This window comes from Helianthus annuus, chromosome 12 (assembly GCF_002127325.2).
Source record: "Helianthus annuus cultivar XRQ/B chromosome 12, HanXRQr2.0-SUNRISE, whole genome shotgun sequence".
Lineage (NCBI taxonomy): Eukaryota > Viridiplantae > Streptophyta > Magnoliopsida > Asterales > Asteraceae > Helianthus > Helianthus annuus.
The window spans coordinates 17437999-17456010 of NC_035444.2; the positions used below are offsets into that span (position 1 = coordinate 17437999).

General features: G+C 36.0%; 1 protein-coding gene across 1 annotated transcript; it reads left to right on the forward strand.

The window, feature by feature from the left end:
- The first annotated feature begins 1307 nt into the window (after nucleotides 1–1307).
- LOC110892512 lies at nucleotides 1308–11965 on the forward strand. The gene is made up of 5 exons (XM_022139671.2): nucleotides 1308–1362; nucleotides 11150–11249; nucleotides 11356–11483; nucleotides 11608–11692; nucleotides 11767–11965. Exons 1-5 carry the CDS (start codon nucleotides 1308–1310, stop codon nucleotides 11963–11965), a joined length of 567 nt encoding a protein of 188 aa, XP_021995363.2.
- The last annotated feature ends 6047 nt before the right edge of the window (nucleotides 11966–18012 follow it).

The window sequence follows — 18012 nt, forward strand, 5'->3', positions numbered from 1 at the left end:
AAGGATAGTTTAAGAAGTTACAGATACGCAATTTGCAATTATTTAGTATCAATCTTTTTTGAAATTTATAATTACTATGTGGTTTACTTGGTTTTATCAATGAAATTTGTTATAATCCACCGACTCTGTCTGTTTTTATGTTACTAACAATTGCAAAATATTTAATTATGTCGTTTCATCTCTGTTATTATTTCGATAATTCTTTTTAATTTCTATTTGTTATCAATTTTGTTTATCTTATGTTTGTTCATGTTTGCACGTATAAACCTAAATCAATGATTCGTCTGTTTTTACTTAGATTACTAACATTGTTGGTCTTTACATTTCATCCTCAGATTTTGCCTCATCCTTATCTGGTTTTAGCTCAAATGGTCAAATGTCATAGTGTACAGGTTACGATTTTCAAACTCTCTCTTGATAGAATTCTGTTTTAACTATGATATTACCAACTGTACTATTAAAATTTCTTTATTTGCAACATCCTAAAAAAATGTATACATTGTTTATAAAAAACTCATTATTTAGGTAACTGTAAATATGTTTATTTGTTTTTTTTAATTTATTAGTTTTAATAGCAAACCAATAGTAACAGATTAGGAAATTAAAACCGTTACCCAAATTACTTTGTCTCCCAAAAATTTTTATTTTTGCAAATGATTTATAACTTCCAAAAATATCTTCCATTTATGCCATAATTTACTCAATTTTTATTGTATAAATAAGACCAGAAGTTAAAGACTCTGACTCCACATTCAAATTGTCTTTCTTTCTCGTGCTGTGGTTTTCGAAATCTGAGGTTAAACCATTTTCCCTGTTTTTAATTATTTTATTCATTCTTATATAGATCAGAATTAGAATCAATTACTAAAATTATCTTTCTTTACCAGTGAAATGGAGAACAATCATATTACTATGTTCAGGTCATTTAATGCTCATTCCACCAATTATACCATCAAAGCTAAGATCATATCTATGTGGGATAAAAAAATGAATGGTTATGATAACCAGATCTATCGTGTTGACATGTTGTTAATGGATGAAGAGGTAAGATATTTAAAGTTTTTATATAATTATTAATATCCTTTTTTATCAATAATTATACGTGTTCATTTTGTATGATTCGTTATATATAATTTAAATTTCAGGGTGCCTTCATTCAATGTAGCTGTTTACATAAGCTTTTCAAACGGTTCCTTAAGTTTTTGGTAGTTGATGACTGTTTATTGATTCATAAACCATCCCTAGCCAAAGATACAACCAAAATTAAGGTTACCGGAAAAGATCAGAAGCTATCTTTTTATGCATTCATGTCTGTTCTGAAAACTGATAACTGGTCTGGTTGTCACAACCCGAACTCTCAAGGTTAGTGTTGTTTAGTCTCGTGATTCTAACTCGTGATTCTAACTCCTCTCGTTATCCCTCTGTAACGTTTCTCACTATGTTAAATTTGTTAAACGTAAATGTAATCGGGTACGAGTGAGCGTGTCCTTGAGTATTATTGCGTCAAGAGGTTAGTAGGGGCCGCTCATATCCTTGAACTACCTTAGGTAGAAAATATTATTGAGCCGAGTGATGGTAATAAATAACTTTCCTCATGCACGTGCATTCAGATGGGAAATTGCTAACAAACTGTTCTATATGACCAAGCACATAGGCCACCATTCTCTAACTGTCAACTCGATTATTTATAACATTTCATTAAGAATGACCAATTGTGATTGGGCCAAACTTTCCACTAACTTGTCTTGGATGAAGAGATCTTATATAGATGGCCGACAACAACAAGCAACTAGTTCAATTCACTTTGAGATATTATTGGACCACCGCCATTAGTAAACAATCTCGGCCCAGCTTCCCCTAAGCCCAACCGACCTCCGGCTCATCTCTTTCTTATTCGTATGCGTGAGTGCGTGAGATGGGACGCACAACCCCTGCAAGTTATTACAAACCCTAACCCCTCTAAATCTTGACGGCAGTTTCATTGTTTGAAACCCATCGTGAAGTCTCATCCACCTCATTCAATTCAACGTCGCACTCTCCTTCGGTCGGTATGATTCCTTATTTAGTGATTTATCTTCTTTGCTTGCTGTGATTATGTGCTAGTATATATTGAATATGGTTAAGTTATGGTTCTATGATCATGTGCATGCTTGCGTGATGATATGATATGGATGATCCGTTGCAACGATGTAAACTCTAGACTTAAGTGTGTTGATGTTCATAACCGACCGTAATGCCGAAGAACTAGAACTGTGCGTTTATGAATCATTGTGATAGTTATATTGATAACCGATCTGATCGAATATGAACGATGATGAGGATGAATAATTAACGAAACAATTGGTTATCTAGTTTATTGTGTTGATTCGATTCGATTAATGAACACATGCTAATGATTTGGTAATTTATTAAGGGTTATTTGTGAGCCACAAATTTGTGAAATTATGATTGTTACTCGATAATAGGATTGATACTCGGTGCGGATGTTAATGTAGTTGTTAACTGGTAACTTGTTATAGTTTGAAAAGGAAAACTATGGTGAAGGATACAATTAAGGTAGGAAGGAAAGAAACAGTTATGAAATCGGAATAGGTGATTATGTGAACAACAATTTTGTTGCAAATCAGGATGTCAAAGCTAATGTTAACATTTAGTTGGGTTATTAAATTGAACTTGGGCTCGATGGGTTACACACACTTACATCGGTAGAGCCCAGTGGGCCGCACCTTGATTTGAATAATGTAACGAACTGTCAAGTGTTGTTAGTCGGTTATGTTTGTGTTACGTGATTACGTGTGATTCGAATATTTGTTGAGGATTATGTGAATTACGTGTGATATGAACTTACGTGAATTGTTACGCCATACGTGCCACGCGATGACCAATCTGTGTTTACAACTTGTTATAATAAGTGGATTTTGGTGCATGAGTCTGATTGATATTGGTAACTATGTTAGGATTGATTTGAGTACTGAACACGTAACTAGTCTTACCGAGCAAACCTAAGGTGAGTTCACTGCACTTTTCTAAGCATGCGTCCCGGTGGTTTGGGACATCTGGTATACGTTTCTAAAGGGAATACTGGGTAAACTGTTTATTTGGGATGTTGGTTATTGAACACAGTATAAATCATGTAAGACCCCATACATCTACCGTGTTGCTGAAGAAGCAACGAGGTATTTAGTTGATAGCGCTATTAGGTTTGACACCCTCACACCGGGCCATGGGCGAAGGATAAGGTATCTCCGGGGGGGGCGCCCGACCCCCCGAACTTTTCGATGCGTAGTGTTATGAATAGTACTTTCGTATAGGTATATACGTTGCCGCCCCCCCCCCCCCGGTTTCGCAAAAATTCGGGGGGGCGTGGCTTCGCCAATGCACCGGGCCGAAAGGACGGGCGTGAACTAATTACCTGGACTTCATGACCAATGCCTAGTTAGAGGCATTGGGGTTGGGCATTCACATCGTGTACATATAAGACCCCTTACATCTCTTCAAGGTTGTTTGATACCTTGACCTCATGACCAATGCCTATATGGAGGCATTGGGGTTGGGCATTCACATCTAGTCGCCACATACGGTAATCGAGTAATAACAACATCAAATCAAATTGTTAAACTGTTTTATACATATAGCTGGTAACTAAACTCGTTAACAAAACTTTGAACTCACCAGCGTCGTCTGACACACTTGTTTGCATGCTTGTAGGTCGTTAGATGTCTTGCATTGGAACTTGCTGTCTGGAGTAGCTGGAGTGGTCATGGGTCGACTGGAAGGATTCATGTGATTGTTTATTGACAACATACATTGGTTTTGAACAATTTAACTTTGGTTTACTATTTGCTTCCGCTGAACATGTTGGTTTTCATGTAAACTCGTTGATGGTATTTTACATTAATAATTAAGGATTTTATTTTGAAACTTGTACGCGTTCAATGTAATTAGTGGCTCGTTATTGGTACGTCACACGCCTAACAGGGACATTCCCTAGGTGGTATTTTGGGGGTGTGATAGATTGGTATCAGAGCCACTGGTTATAGTGAACTTGGTTTTAAAAACGTTTTTATAAAACCAGACTATAACCAAACAGTTCTGAAAACAAGGATAAGACCATGACACTCAGCTCCAGATTGCAAGGTTCGTCTCTCGTATACTCATTGTAATGCATAACTAGTGAACACTCACATATGATATATCATGTGATTGCACGTTTAGCACAACAGTATGAATTCATGAATTACTTGCATGTGTTATGTGACTAATAGGGTGGTATTTCCCTAGACATTCATGACTTACGTTTTGTGATGCTCTTTGTTTGCTACTCGAGTTTGAGGAACCATTTGACATGAGTTAGGAGGATCTGAGATGAGCATGCGAATCATAATATTATTGTGGGTGCACACATAATAATAATGTGGGGTGCATGCGAGTCCCAGTGAGGCTTAACGAGTGAAAAGGGGTTCCATTCTGTTATTAAATCGATGTGAAACACAATAGTCTATAAGAGTCATAGCAGTGATTGTCTCTTACTTGAACGTGATATTTTCACTCCACTCTGAATCCTTACGAATCTCGATGCTATCGAGTATTACCTGATCACCCATCTGAACGCCTAGCGAATTGTGTAGAATGTTAGGTGCTTGTACGAACATCCCTGGGATGGATGTCTCCGCGTCGAATGATTGGTCTATACCTTCCTCACCTATTCTTGTTTGTTAGAACCTAGCGCGTTAACGTCTTAGACCCTGAAGTGCGATCACTCCTGCAACGCTCTGGAAACATACCGTGTATTACTCAGACAACTCGCAAGGACGATGGAGAAGAGGATGAGCGTAATACCTTACCAACCTTAGTATTGGACGACCTTGATTACCAGCAACGAACATCAGCAGTTTGACGCTAATCGAATCTTTAACCCGGGTAAGCGACTTATGGAAGTCGACTCTTACGAATCAATTAGGGCATAAGCGGTGACAACTGATTACAGTGTGGAATGTCACCAGCATAGTGATTAGCGCTTTAGGGCGTGGCACAGAATGTGGAAAGATGGACTTGGTTGGTGAAAGATCATAGGGTTCCATTTCAAGCAACGACATTAGAGGCAACGGTCATGGCAACACCAGGGTACTTGTAATAGTAGCCTACAATATGGAAATGAAGGTGCCTACGGCATGGATTGGCCGTTGATAATTCAAGACGACAACAACCCAGGGAGCAATGACAGTTTTGGGGATTCTTGTAGCAGTAGCAACAACACTTGATATGGTACTCACGAAGGACATTTAGGATTGGCGTAGGCGACGTCAGGATTATAACAACATGAAGGCCTACACGTTCTTGGTAACTAATCACTTTGTCACTGTTCTGCTTAACCCTGATGTTTCTTGAAACTGAACTTGTTGTGGAATCGGATGATGCAAGTCAATTGAAGCCTTATATGTTCGCTAGGGTGCAAACTCGACCTTGGGGGGGACAGGTGTTCGACATCGACTTTCCTTCTACTACCCCTGATGGTTACAATGCAGTAGTTAGTGTGGATTAGTTATTCAAAAATCGCGCAGATATACCTTGTAAGGAGAAAATTTTGTGTGGAGAATCGTTATTTGTTCTAAAGCAAAAGAGTGGTGCAATGGTTAGCGCCATATCAACTATGAAGGCCCAGAAGTGTCTACGGAGGGCTCACCCCGCTACGTTAGCAACCGACACTGATGTTGAGGCTAAGGAAAAGAGGATCGAGGATCCACCAATTATTCGTGATTCCTCTTAGTGTGCTACCCGAGGAGCTTTCAGATTTACTTCCACCATTGTTAGGCAGAATTTCAGTTTGATCTCACGACAGGGGCAACCCTGATTACTCGTGCTACATACCGTCTTGCACCAGGAGGGTTGCAAGGACTATCTACAGGAACTGTTGGACATGAGTTTTATTGGACATAGTTTTTGTTCGCTTTGGGGAGCCCCAACTATATTCGGGAAGATAAAGCCTTTTCGTATGTGTACTGATTATCCAGAACTCAGCAAGGTGACAATCAAGAACTGTTTGCCTCGACCATGTATTTACGGAAGACCAAGAGGAGAATGTTCCTGAAACGGAATATCGAACGCAATACGGCCATACGACTTTGTATTCCATGACCATTGGAGTAATTATCACCAGCAACTTAATGGACCATGTGAGCCGACCATGCTATTGAGTGACGTTTTGAATCATTACCAGGAGTGAATAGCATCACGGACATCTTTGTATCTTATTTGAGAGCTCCCGAGGGAGGAGCCACACCGCGCGAAGTCTTAATAAATGTAACTTCTGAATTCGAGAGATAACTTTTTTGGGTCATATAATCAACGAAGTGGGAATGCACGTGAACCTCGCTAAGATTCGTTCGAGGATACAACAATTTCTTGGTCTCGCTTGATGATATCGCAGATTAATCGCATGATTTTCGGAGGTCGCGCAGCTTAAATCTCTTTACCACAGCCAGGTGCTGTGTTCGTGAAAGACAGGTCAGGAGGAGGTCTTTTCAACATTTGAATACCAACTCTGCAACGCACTGAGCATCGTCCTTACCCGAGGGTGCGGGTAATTCAGTGGTATGTCATTATGGTTTGAATCAGAGTCCCAGTTACACGTCGACGCAACACGAGGAGTGATGACTTGCGTAATGGAGTTACAAAGGGGAGCTGCACGACACAACCGGTGGTGGAAACCATGGTCTTTGGATTTACTTGGAGGCATTACTTGGACGGTACCGAATGCGTTACTTAGACCGATCACAAGGGCCTCCCGTGGACCCTGGTTTTGGAAGAGTTAAATCAGTAATTGGCATCGTGGGATGGAACTTTTGGGAGGATTACGGCTGTGGAACTTGAACGTGCACGAGCTTTGCAGCTCACTATCGACTCTAACTTGCCTGATCCTACTCGCCCTGTTCAAACTAGAGAACTGAAGGAAGAGAGTTCTCAAGATTGACCCATGCGGGCATCGGGAAGCAACCTTTGGCAGATCGGATGATATTTGCTACTTCATGGAACGAATATGGACCTCACTATACAACAACCTTAGGGAAATGGTGCAGGCGAAGCACACGGGCCTCGATGTCCTATTCATCTGAGTTTGATAGGATGTATTAAAACCTGAAGACCATGTACGGATGACCGGGCCTGAAGGCCCACATAGCCACGCATGGAACGGAGTTTGACATGTGGGAAAGACAGGGTGAAGTATCAGCAACCAGAAACACCCATATGGAAATGAGAATAGACTACCATGGATTTTGTCACTAGTCTACTTACAACTCGAAACGGAAGCAACGTCACCTGGGTGATCGTCGATTGTCTCACGTTACCAGCACACTTTCTTGCAAACAAGGAAATTGACGAGTCTTTACAGCTGTGAATGTTCCTCTGAGAGAGGTGACTTTTAGGCACGAGGTGCCAACCCCTGTTACCACTGATTTTGATCTAAGCTTGATTTATGACAGGCAACACACAACATCCTTGGCTTACGTCTAGGCATGAGCATTGGACAGACGGGCGGGAAATTTGATAAGCAAATCCCGGGGGAGTAAAGTGATAAATCAAGACGAATGTAGATTTTTCCTCAGGTGCGAGCATGTGCATGATTGGCTTTAGTAAGAATTGGGATGATACCTATCTTTAGTTGAGTTATACTGTAGCAGCTACCATTCTAGTATTCAGACAACTACGTTTGAGGCATTGCTTGGGCGACAATGTCGATTTCCTTGTTAGACTAAAGTGGGTGGCAACCTAATCGCGGGTCTAGGACTTGTACTCGAGACTCTTGAGAAGATTGCTTAGATCGAAAATCGCGTAACGATAACGTGTGACCGCCAGGAAAAACCGATAAGCTTAGGAGACGCTAGGAGTCCACTGCGGGCGAACATGTCATAATTGGAAGTCTCACCCTGGGAGGGTGCGGTGCGGTTGGGGAAACGCGGTAAGCTTAATCCGCGCTATGTTGGGCCATTCAAAATCCTGGAACGTATTGGCAATGTGGCATTCAAGCTCGAGTTACCTGTTGAGTTGGGTAACGTTCATGATGTTTTTCATGTTTCACGACTAAAGAAGTGTTTGTCCGATTAAACACTTGTTGTACCACTCCAAGAACCGAAGATCGCCGTCAGCTTGCAGTTTATCGAAGAACCCATCGAAACCGTGGAGCGGGAGGTTAAGGTTCGTAAGCATAGTCGTATGACAATCATGAGAGTTCGTTGGAACTCAAGACGTGGACCGGAATCTACGTGGGAACGTAAAGATCTGGTAAAACTCTAATATCCTCAATTGTTCAGGTGGTTGAATCAACTTTTGCTGTCATTGACGAATTTCGGGACGAAATTCTCTTTCAAGTTGGGGATGATGTGGCACCCGAGGAAATCCACAATCATCCTAACCTGACACCCCGTCACTTTTGGATTACTTATCAAATTTCGGGACGAAATTTCTTTCAAGTTGGGGATGATGTGACAACCCAAACTCTCAAGGTTAGTGTTGTTTAGTCTCGTGATTCTAACTCGTGATTCTAACTCCTCTCGTTATCCCTCTGTAACATTTCTCACTATGTTAAATTTGTTAAACGTAAATGTAATCGGGTACGAGTGAGCGTGTCCTTGAGTATTATTGCGTCAAGAGGTTAGTAGGGGCCGCTCATATCCTTGAACTACCTTAGGTAGAAAATATTATTGAGCCGAGTGATGGTAATAAATAACTTTCCTCATGCACGTGCATTCAGATGGGAAATTGCTAACAAACTGTTCTATATGACCAAGCACATGGGCCACCATTCTCTAACTGTCAACTCGATTATTTATAACATTTCATTAAGAATGACCAATTGTGATTGGGCCAAACTTTCCACTAACTTGTCTTGGATGAAGAGATCTTATATAGATGGCCGACAACAACAAGCAACTAGTTCAATTCACTTTGAGATATTATTGGACCACCGCCATTAGTAAACAATCTCGGCCCAGCTTCCCCTAAGCCCAACCGACCTCCGGCTCATCTCTTTCTTATTCGTATGCGTGAGTGCGTGAGATGGGACGCACAACCCCTGCAAGTTATTACAAACCCTAACCCCTCTAAATCTTGACGGCAGTTTCATTGTTTGAAACCCATCGTGAAGTCTCATCCACCTCATTCAATTCAACGTCGCACTCTCCTTCGGTCGGTATGATTCCTTATTTAGTGATTTATCTTCTTTGCTTGCTGTGATTATGTGCTAGTATATATTGAATATGGTTAAGTTATGGTTCTATGATCATGTGCATGCTTGCGTGATGATATGATATGGATGATCCGTTGCAACGATGTAAACTCTAGACTTAAGTGTGTTGATGTTCATAACCGACCGTAATGCCGAAGAACTAGAACTGTGCGTTTATGAATCATTGTGATAGTTATATTGATAACCGATCTGATCGAATATGAACGATGATGAGGATGAATAATTAACGAAACAATTGGTTATCTAGTTTATTGTGTTGATTCGATTCGATTAATGAACACATGCTAATGATTTGGTAATTTATTAAGGGTTATTTGTGAGCCACAAATTTGTGAAATTATGATTGTTACTCGATAATAGGATTGATACTCGGTGCGGATGTTAATGTAGTTGTTAACTGGTAACTTGTTATAGTTTGAAAAGGAAAACTATGGTGAAGGATACAATTAAGGTAGGAAGGAAAGAAACAGTTATGAAATCGGAATAGGTGATTATGTGAACAACAATTTTGTTGCAAATCAGGATGTCAAAGCTAGTGTTAACATTTAGTTGGGTTATTAAATTGAACTTGGGCTCGATGGGTTACACACACTTACATCGGTAGAGCCCAGTGGGCCGCACCTTGATTTGAATAATGTAACGAACTGTCAAGTGTTGTTAGTCGGTTATGTTTGTGTTACGTGATTACGTGTGATTCGAATATTTGTTGAGGATTATGTGAATTACGTGTGATATGAACTTACGTGAATTGTTACGCCATACGTGCCACGCGATGACCAATCTGTGTTTACAACTTGTTATAATAAGTGGATTTTGGTGCATGAGTCTGATTGATATTGGTAACTATGTTAGGATTGATTTGAGTACTGAACACGTAACTAGTCTTACCGAGCAAACCTAAGGTGAGTTCACTGCACTTTTCTAAGCATGCGTCCCGGTGGTTTGGGACATCTGGTATACGTTTCTAAAGGGAATAATGGGTAAACTGTTTATTTGGGATGTTGGTTATTGAACACAGTATAAATCATGTAAGACCCCATACATCTACCGTGTTGCTGAAGAAGCAACGAGGTATTTAGTTGATAGCGCTATTAGGTTTGGCACCCTCACACCGGGCCGAAAGGACGGGCGTGAACTAATTACCTGGACTTCATGACCAATGCCTAGTTAGAGGCATTGGGGTTGGGCATTCACATCGTGTACATATAAGACCCCTTACATCTCTTCAAGGTTGTTTGATACCTTGACCTCATGACCAATGCCTATATGGAGGCATTGGGGTTGGGCATTCACATCTAGTCGCCACATACGGTAATCGAGTAATAACAACATCAAATCAAATTGTTAAACTGTTTTATACATATAGCTGGTAACTAAACTCGTTAACAAAACTTTGAACTCACCAGCGTCGTCTGACACACTTGTTTGCATGCTTGTAGGTCGTTAGATGTCTTGCATTGGAACTTGCTGTCTGGAGTAGCTGGAGTGGTCATGGGTCGACTGGAAGGATTCATGTGATTGTTTATTGACAATATACATTGGTTTTGAACAATTTAACTTTGGTTTACTATTTGCTTCCGCTGAACATGTTGGTTTTCATGTAAACTCGTTGATGGTATTTTACATTAATAATTAAGGATTTTATTTTGAAACTTGTACGCGTTCAATGTAATTAGTGGCTCGTTATTGGTACGTCACACGCCTAACAGGGACATTCCCTAGGTGGTATTTTGGGGGTGTGACACTGGTCCTCGGTACTTATTTAAATTCACTGATTTTAAATCTGTGTTGAGTAAAAAAATTGAAGTGAATACACCAATAGGTAACTACTGTATACTTTTTATTTTTTTAATTTTTTACTTATGATCAGTTGTTTGTATTTTTTCATTCTATTTTAATATACAGATTTCATCGGTTATTTGGTTGTCTCATATCCTATTGAAGATGCAAATAGGAAGGATGGATCTAAAACAAAACGAATGACCATTACCTTGAAGGATCTCGAGTAATAATGTTATAAACAACAATTTAATATATATGTTTTTAAGTCACTATATGTATTGATATATTCTTTTGCTATTAAATAATTCAGTGACTTTGAAAATTTACAGAGATCAGAAGATTAGTGTAACGTTGTGGAAAAATTATGCAATCACTTTGTCAAACTACATGAATGACAAAAATCGACCTGCTCATGTGGTTATACTTGTCCATTTTGGAACAGTTAACATATATCAAGGTATTAACTATGTTTTTCCCATATGGTAATCTAAAAATGTATTTTAATTATCTATATTAGTCTTTACAATGCTCAAATGATTATTTTATACCTGTCATTGCAATTAAATGTGTGTTACAATCAGGTAAAGTTGGCCTGACTAACATGTTTGAAGCAAGTCGTGTCTTCATAAATTCTGATATTCATGAGATCAAAGAATTCAAAGACAGGTATATCATTAATAACTTACTATTCGTTTTATAAAAAGGATTAAAATTTGTATTAATATATTATACTTTAATAGATATCTTGAGAAGGAGTTTTCTAAATCATCTTCAAGTAAACAATCATGCTCACAAGTGATCTCGAATACAGAAGATGAGTTTCTAAATGCTGAAGATTTTGTTTTGACCGGTTTTATTGCTTCTATTGACGTGGCATGTATATCAAACATATATATGCTTAACGTATCTTATATGTCATTTTCACATACTTATCTGTAACTACAATCTTTATCTACTTGATAGGAGAAAAAGGTTATCATTGTTGGTACTGTTATAGCTATTTCAAATGATAAGCCGTGGTATTATTTATCATGCAATGTTTGTAAGAAGCAAATTGAAGAGAAAACTGAGTTGGTTGAAAGAGATGATGGCAGTTTTGACGTGTTGGATGACAAGTCGTTTGAGTGTATAAACCCAGATTGTGATGCTGTTGACATTGTTCCTGTTCATCGGTATCTATACATTTTTACAATTAATTTCAAAAGTAATTTTATACAATTGTTAACATTTTATCGTATAATAGATACAAGATACCTCTAAGGGTTCAGGATTCAACTGGAACCATTTCCTGTACTTTGTTTGATTATGAAGCTATTAAGCTTTTGAAAAAAACCTCGAAAGAACTGCTAGATATCTACTCGAAGGTACAAATATTTATCATTCTGATAAAGGTTTTTCATGTTTTATTACACAATTTATATATATGTTACTATATCTTTCTCATTATACAGGTTGACACTTCCACCGAAGGATCGTTTCAATCACTTCCATCTGAGTTTGATGTGTTGTTGAACAAAAAGTTTGCATTCCAAATCAAAATTTCCAATTTTAACATTACCAACCAGGTTGAAAACTATGGGATTTCAATGTTATCTTCTGATGAGGATCTACTTTCTGCTTTGGAGAAAAAATGGAAACTTAATGAGGTTACGCTTTTCTTCCAAGCATAATAATATTTCAGTTATTAATAACTATATGTCTTTATTCATAAATTGAAACAGTTCTAAATTTTTGTAGTCTGACTTTTCTGAGTCAAATGTTCAAAGTTTGTCCGATTCAGTTGGTAATGTCAAAGGTTTAGGGAAGGTATTATACTTGTGTTGTTCTACACTTTTTTTTCCTGTAGATAGATTACATTTTTATCAAACTGATGGATGTTTTTTTCTATGATGTAGTTTCAGGAATCTCAATCTGTGATGGGTGACAGCGTTACGCCAGATCCTATAGATGGTAGTGATCAAGATGCGACGAAGTTCGAGAACATTAAACGTAACCTGGAAGATGTTTATGATGTTGATGCTGTTGATAGCTCTTCTACTAAACGTCGTAACAGTCCTGGGAAAGTTGAAATAAACGATGCTGTCGACTTGGATCTCCTCACGCCAAAAATTGAGAAATAAGGATTTTGAAGTATGGTCTTCAAATGGTGTTGCATGATTGAACGTTTTTACTATTTTTATAATTATGCTTTTTATGAAGACAATTTTATTACTTTGACGGTTATTATTGCTTGATAATTGATAATTTTTTATTTGACGTGAGTGTTTATTACATTAGGTGATATCCTTTGGTAAAGTTTGTGTTTATTTTAATGAGGTTAAAAGATCTTTGATATAAGTTTCTAACATGGTGCAAAATGTGAATTTACCGATACAATAATTTATATATCATGTTATGAACAAGATTTCAGACAAAAATTGAAAAAATTTATTGTGTATTTCAAGGTTATATAGCATTGATTATTCAAAATAATGGTTTCTTTTGTTTAGGTTCTAATAATTAAATATATAATAATGATAAGATTTTATTCTTATTTATTTTATTCATCTAAACCCTAAAACCTAAACCCAAGATACTTATTGTTACTTTCGTAGATTTGTAAATGACTTATAACTTATAAGAATATGTATCATTTACGTATGGAAAATTTCCCATTGAAATTTAGAACAATATGAATATCAAATTTCCCATGAAAATAACAAAATATAATTCTATATTAAAACAATATGTGATCAATTCCATAATTGATATTTAGAAGGTATCTTAAGTATGGAAATTTCCCATTTTGACATTATCAATTCCTATTTTGAAATTCTTTACTCATATATAAACACAATGAAATCATTGTTTTTGTAATTGGTTTTAGAAACACAATGGTTGAGCTTCCTTTTCATTTGATACTTTTCCAGATATTAATAAGGATCGATACGAAATCAATACATCGATTCAAATTGGTCTCTAAACAATGGCTTGATGGTTTATCATCACGTGAATTTGCATTTAAACGTGGTTGCTATGTTGAAGATTATCTTGTAATGTTTATTGAGTTTTATTATTTACAACACCAATTATGGCTTATTTTACCAATGTTCATTATTCAATAAACTCACATGTTTGAATTATTTTTTTTAGGAAATGCTCCAAGACCAAGGTTTGTTCATTTCTTCGTCTGTTTTGATGGAGTTGTGGCCGCGTGAACTCATTGAACTGTATGGACTTCATGATCAACATGCAAGTGAAAAGAACGTAAACGTTATAGAGGAGATGGTGGTTATTGAAAATGGTGAACGTACTATTTATCAAGTATATGATAATGACAATTAGCAATTTTCCATTGTTAAAATAATATGTTTATGGGTTAATGGAAAACCTTATTATGGTTCTTACTATTAGATATTTCGGGTTTATTCAAGTTATGAACATTTCTTAAAATATTTTAACAAATATATTGATTTATTATATAATTATAAGATCTGAATAATTTTTGGGATCACAAATAACTTTCATTACAAACTTACGCAATCATAATTAGTATCAACTAATTATGTACTTATATTTTGTGCTAGAATTTAGCAACAATTTGCCTAATTTGTCTATCGACTTTCTATAAATGAAGGAAGAAGTGTGTATAACTTTTTGTCATCAATCATTTTCTTTATTCAATGTTTTAGTTGCATTTTCCAGTTCATTTTTAGATCTGTGTTTTTGCTTGTCATTCCTTCTAACAAGTAAGTTTGCATCCGTTTACCGTTTCATTGTCTGGAATAATTTACTTTGAAACTATATCCTTCTGCTTATTATTATCCGTCAGGTATGTTTACCACTCTTATTATCTTATTTGATAAACGAATATACAATGGTTTATTACATGTTGTTTTTCTAAAATCAATGTTTTTGTTAGTTTGATGCAACACAGAAACAAGATGATTAACATTCATTTATATACTTATATATTGTTGAGCTAACCGATAATAGTTTCAATTTACATCTACATGTTACATAATCATGTAGCCAAAAAACTAACAGCATTGTCTTCATAACCAATTATATGGTTACCCCCCAAAACCCTTATCATTCACAATCCATAAGCCAACAAAATATAACCCTACTACCATCCTTTCACATATTGTTCTATTTTCGATCCACACTTTTTAACTCGAGCACCTGTGTAGACGTAACAAAGTTGAAGTGTAGCATGTCACCATTCTTCAAACTGTTTGCAGACATAAATTTATCCCACTTCACCATTTTGTAACGCGGTTTGCCACCATTTTCTTCTGTTTCCACTTCATTACACATGATTTTTCCATCCAAAGTTTGAATCTTTAATGCATGAAGTTCTTCTGTAAGACCAGATCTCCTTGCAACCTCAACAGGAAGTCGCTACATAAAATATGTTACATGTTATTATTATAACTTACCTTATTAACTACTTACATTATCTTAAACATTATATTTCAAATTTCCATACCAATCTGTTTTCTCCTTTTCGAGTAAACTCATAATTTTCAGTATCAACTTCAGCCTTTGATGGAATTCCACTACCAAGCTTCCTTTTCTTTTCTTTTCCAATTTTTGATACCTTCTCTTTGTAGTTTATACTCTGTGAATATAATTATTTTTATGAATGATATGCATTTTATTATTGTGAAAGAGGTTATTCAACAATAAATGATAAGTGTTATAATACATGTGATTAAAATAAACTTTACCTCTCTTTTGATTGATGATCGGCGATAGTTTTCAACTTTTGGTGTCACCACTTCCGGAGTCTTGTCAACCTCCTTTCCTTTTTTTGATGTTGATTCAATCACCTTTACAAAACAATAGTATTTTTTGTAAATCTATTAAATATATAATGGTAGGGATCAAAAGTATAAATAATTAACGGTTTTAACCATTTGTAAAAGCTGTGATTATGTATACTAAATCTTTATTACCTCATCTTTGACGTTAACCTCAAAGGTAGAATCATTAATTTTAGGTGATGTAACTTGCTCACAATCTAGAATGCCTTGTCTCCTACTCAAAATCTGTTAATTTTCATTTCCAAAGATGTTATCTTCATAATTAATGAATGTTCAATTTCATTTTTATTCGAAACTAATGCAACAGTAGTATATTATTTCATTAATCAACATTTTATTATATACTTGATGTAAATTATAATCCAGTACCTCATTCATCACTAAATCTCCACTTGTCTCCCTTTCACTTTCAGATTCACCAAACTTCTGCTGGAAAAAAATAAGCAGAAATATAAGCAACCTGAATTATGTGATATATGTTGTTTGTAAGAAAAAAATACTTACATAGCAAACACTTTCTTGGAATGTTCTTTTAGATATGATTTCACAAAAATCATTATCTTCGGATTTTTCGTGAAACCCCAATTCAACTTCAATTCCTTTCCTGAATACCCTCAATTGAAACACAAAATTATTAATCTTCTCAAAGATCATTGTGTCACCCTCCATAATTTCCAACCTCTCACACAGTTTCGGCCATCCGTCCGTAAAAGCATATGTAACATGAATCTTGGATGCCATCACATCCCAGTACTTACCAGCTGCATATACTTGGTAAATGCCGTTTACCTCGTGATTTTTGAAAAACATGGTAACAAACTCACTTGGAATTACCTGCAAGTTATTAATGTAAGTATATAAGTATTACTATTAACAATACAATTTCAATTCAATTATCTTATAAAGTTTGAATAACTATTAATTATTAAATAGTATGCTTACCGTAAGACCCAACTTTGCTAAGTTGTTCATTGTTATGAATGATTCATCACACACATTCTTTAAGAAAGGATAAACCTCCAACTCTTTATCCCCTAAGCTTCTAAACAGCAGCCAAGTGTTTTTTAACAAATTAAGACTGTTAACAACAGCCCTCCAACCATCTGTTAACACTGGTAGATTATTCATGTGTCTAAGTCTTACAGTCCAATGTCTACCGTCTTGATGATGAACCTCTATGTTCATGTGTTGCCAATCTTTTCCCCATTTTTTGATCACAAATTGAACAGGTACCAGCTGGGTTAACAGTTACATGAAACAATAAAAAATAGGCTTATGTCAATATTACATATTACATACGATGTTTAGATCCATCAATTTAGAGATGAAAGTACACATACCAATGAGAGATCTTTAGGTTCTTCCATCAGTTGAACAAATGATGATACCATCTTTTAAACTGCAATGTAGTCATATATTTTAATTTTTTCTTAATTTTGATGTTTTGATTTTCAATTATAAATCTATTTTAAAACAGGTAGAACATATAAAAGACAAATATTCCAAACAAGTATCATTTTCTGACTAAAAATCATTCTTGACAATATTATGAACATTTAATAATTAAACAGTACTGACTTATAAAGCTAAGTATTTTCCTATTAAGTTATCCGACCCCTAATTGTATTTTTTATGTTAATCTCATATTCGGTTATCTAATTTTTTTCAAAATTAATAACTTAATACAGAGTCAATGTTATTTAAACATGTAAGTAATCCTATTCTTAGTCAGATAGTTTAAAATTTATAGCAACCCACTAAATCAATGATATTCAAAACATGCAATCTATAAATACTACTGATATATGATTTAATAATGTAACTTTGTTCTAACTTCATCCGAATTAAAGTTACTTATACATTTCACACATTATTATTACTCAAATAGTAGTGAATGAGTAGTATATCGATGATAAGGATCATACCTTTTTGTTTAAAATTGTCCGAGAAGGTATGGTGCAATCCCTTTGATTATCTTCCAATTTAGAAATTCTGATTTTTCAAAACCCTAGATGATGAAGAAGACGGTTGATTGTGTTTTAGTTTTGTAAGAGAAATGATGTGTATAATGTAATGATGAAATTTTTTATGGGGAGAAGATATTGATTGATGGGTTAGTAAATAAACGGCTATGAGATGATTACTTTTTTTTTTTATTTTTTCTTATGTATGTTTTTC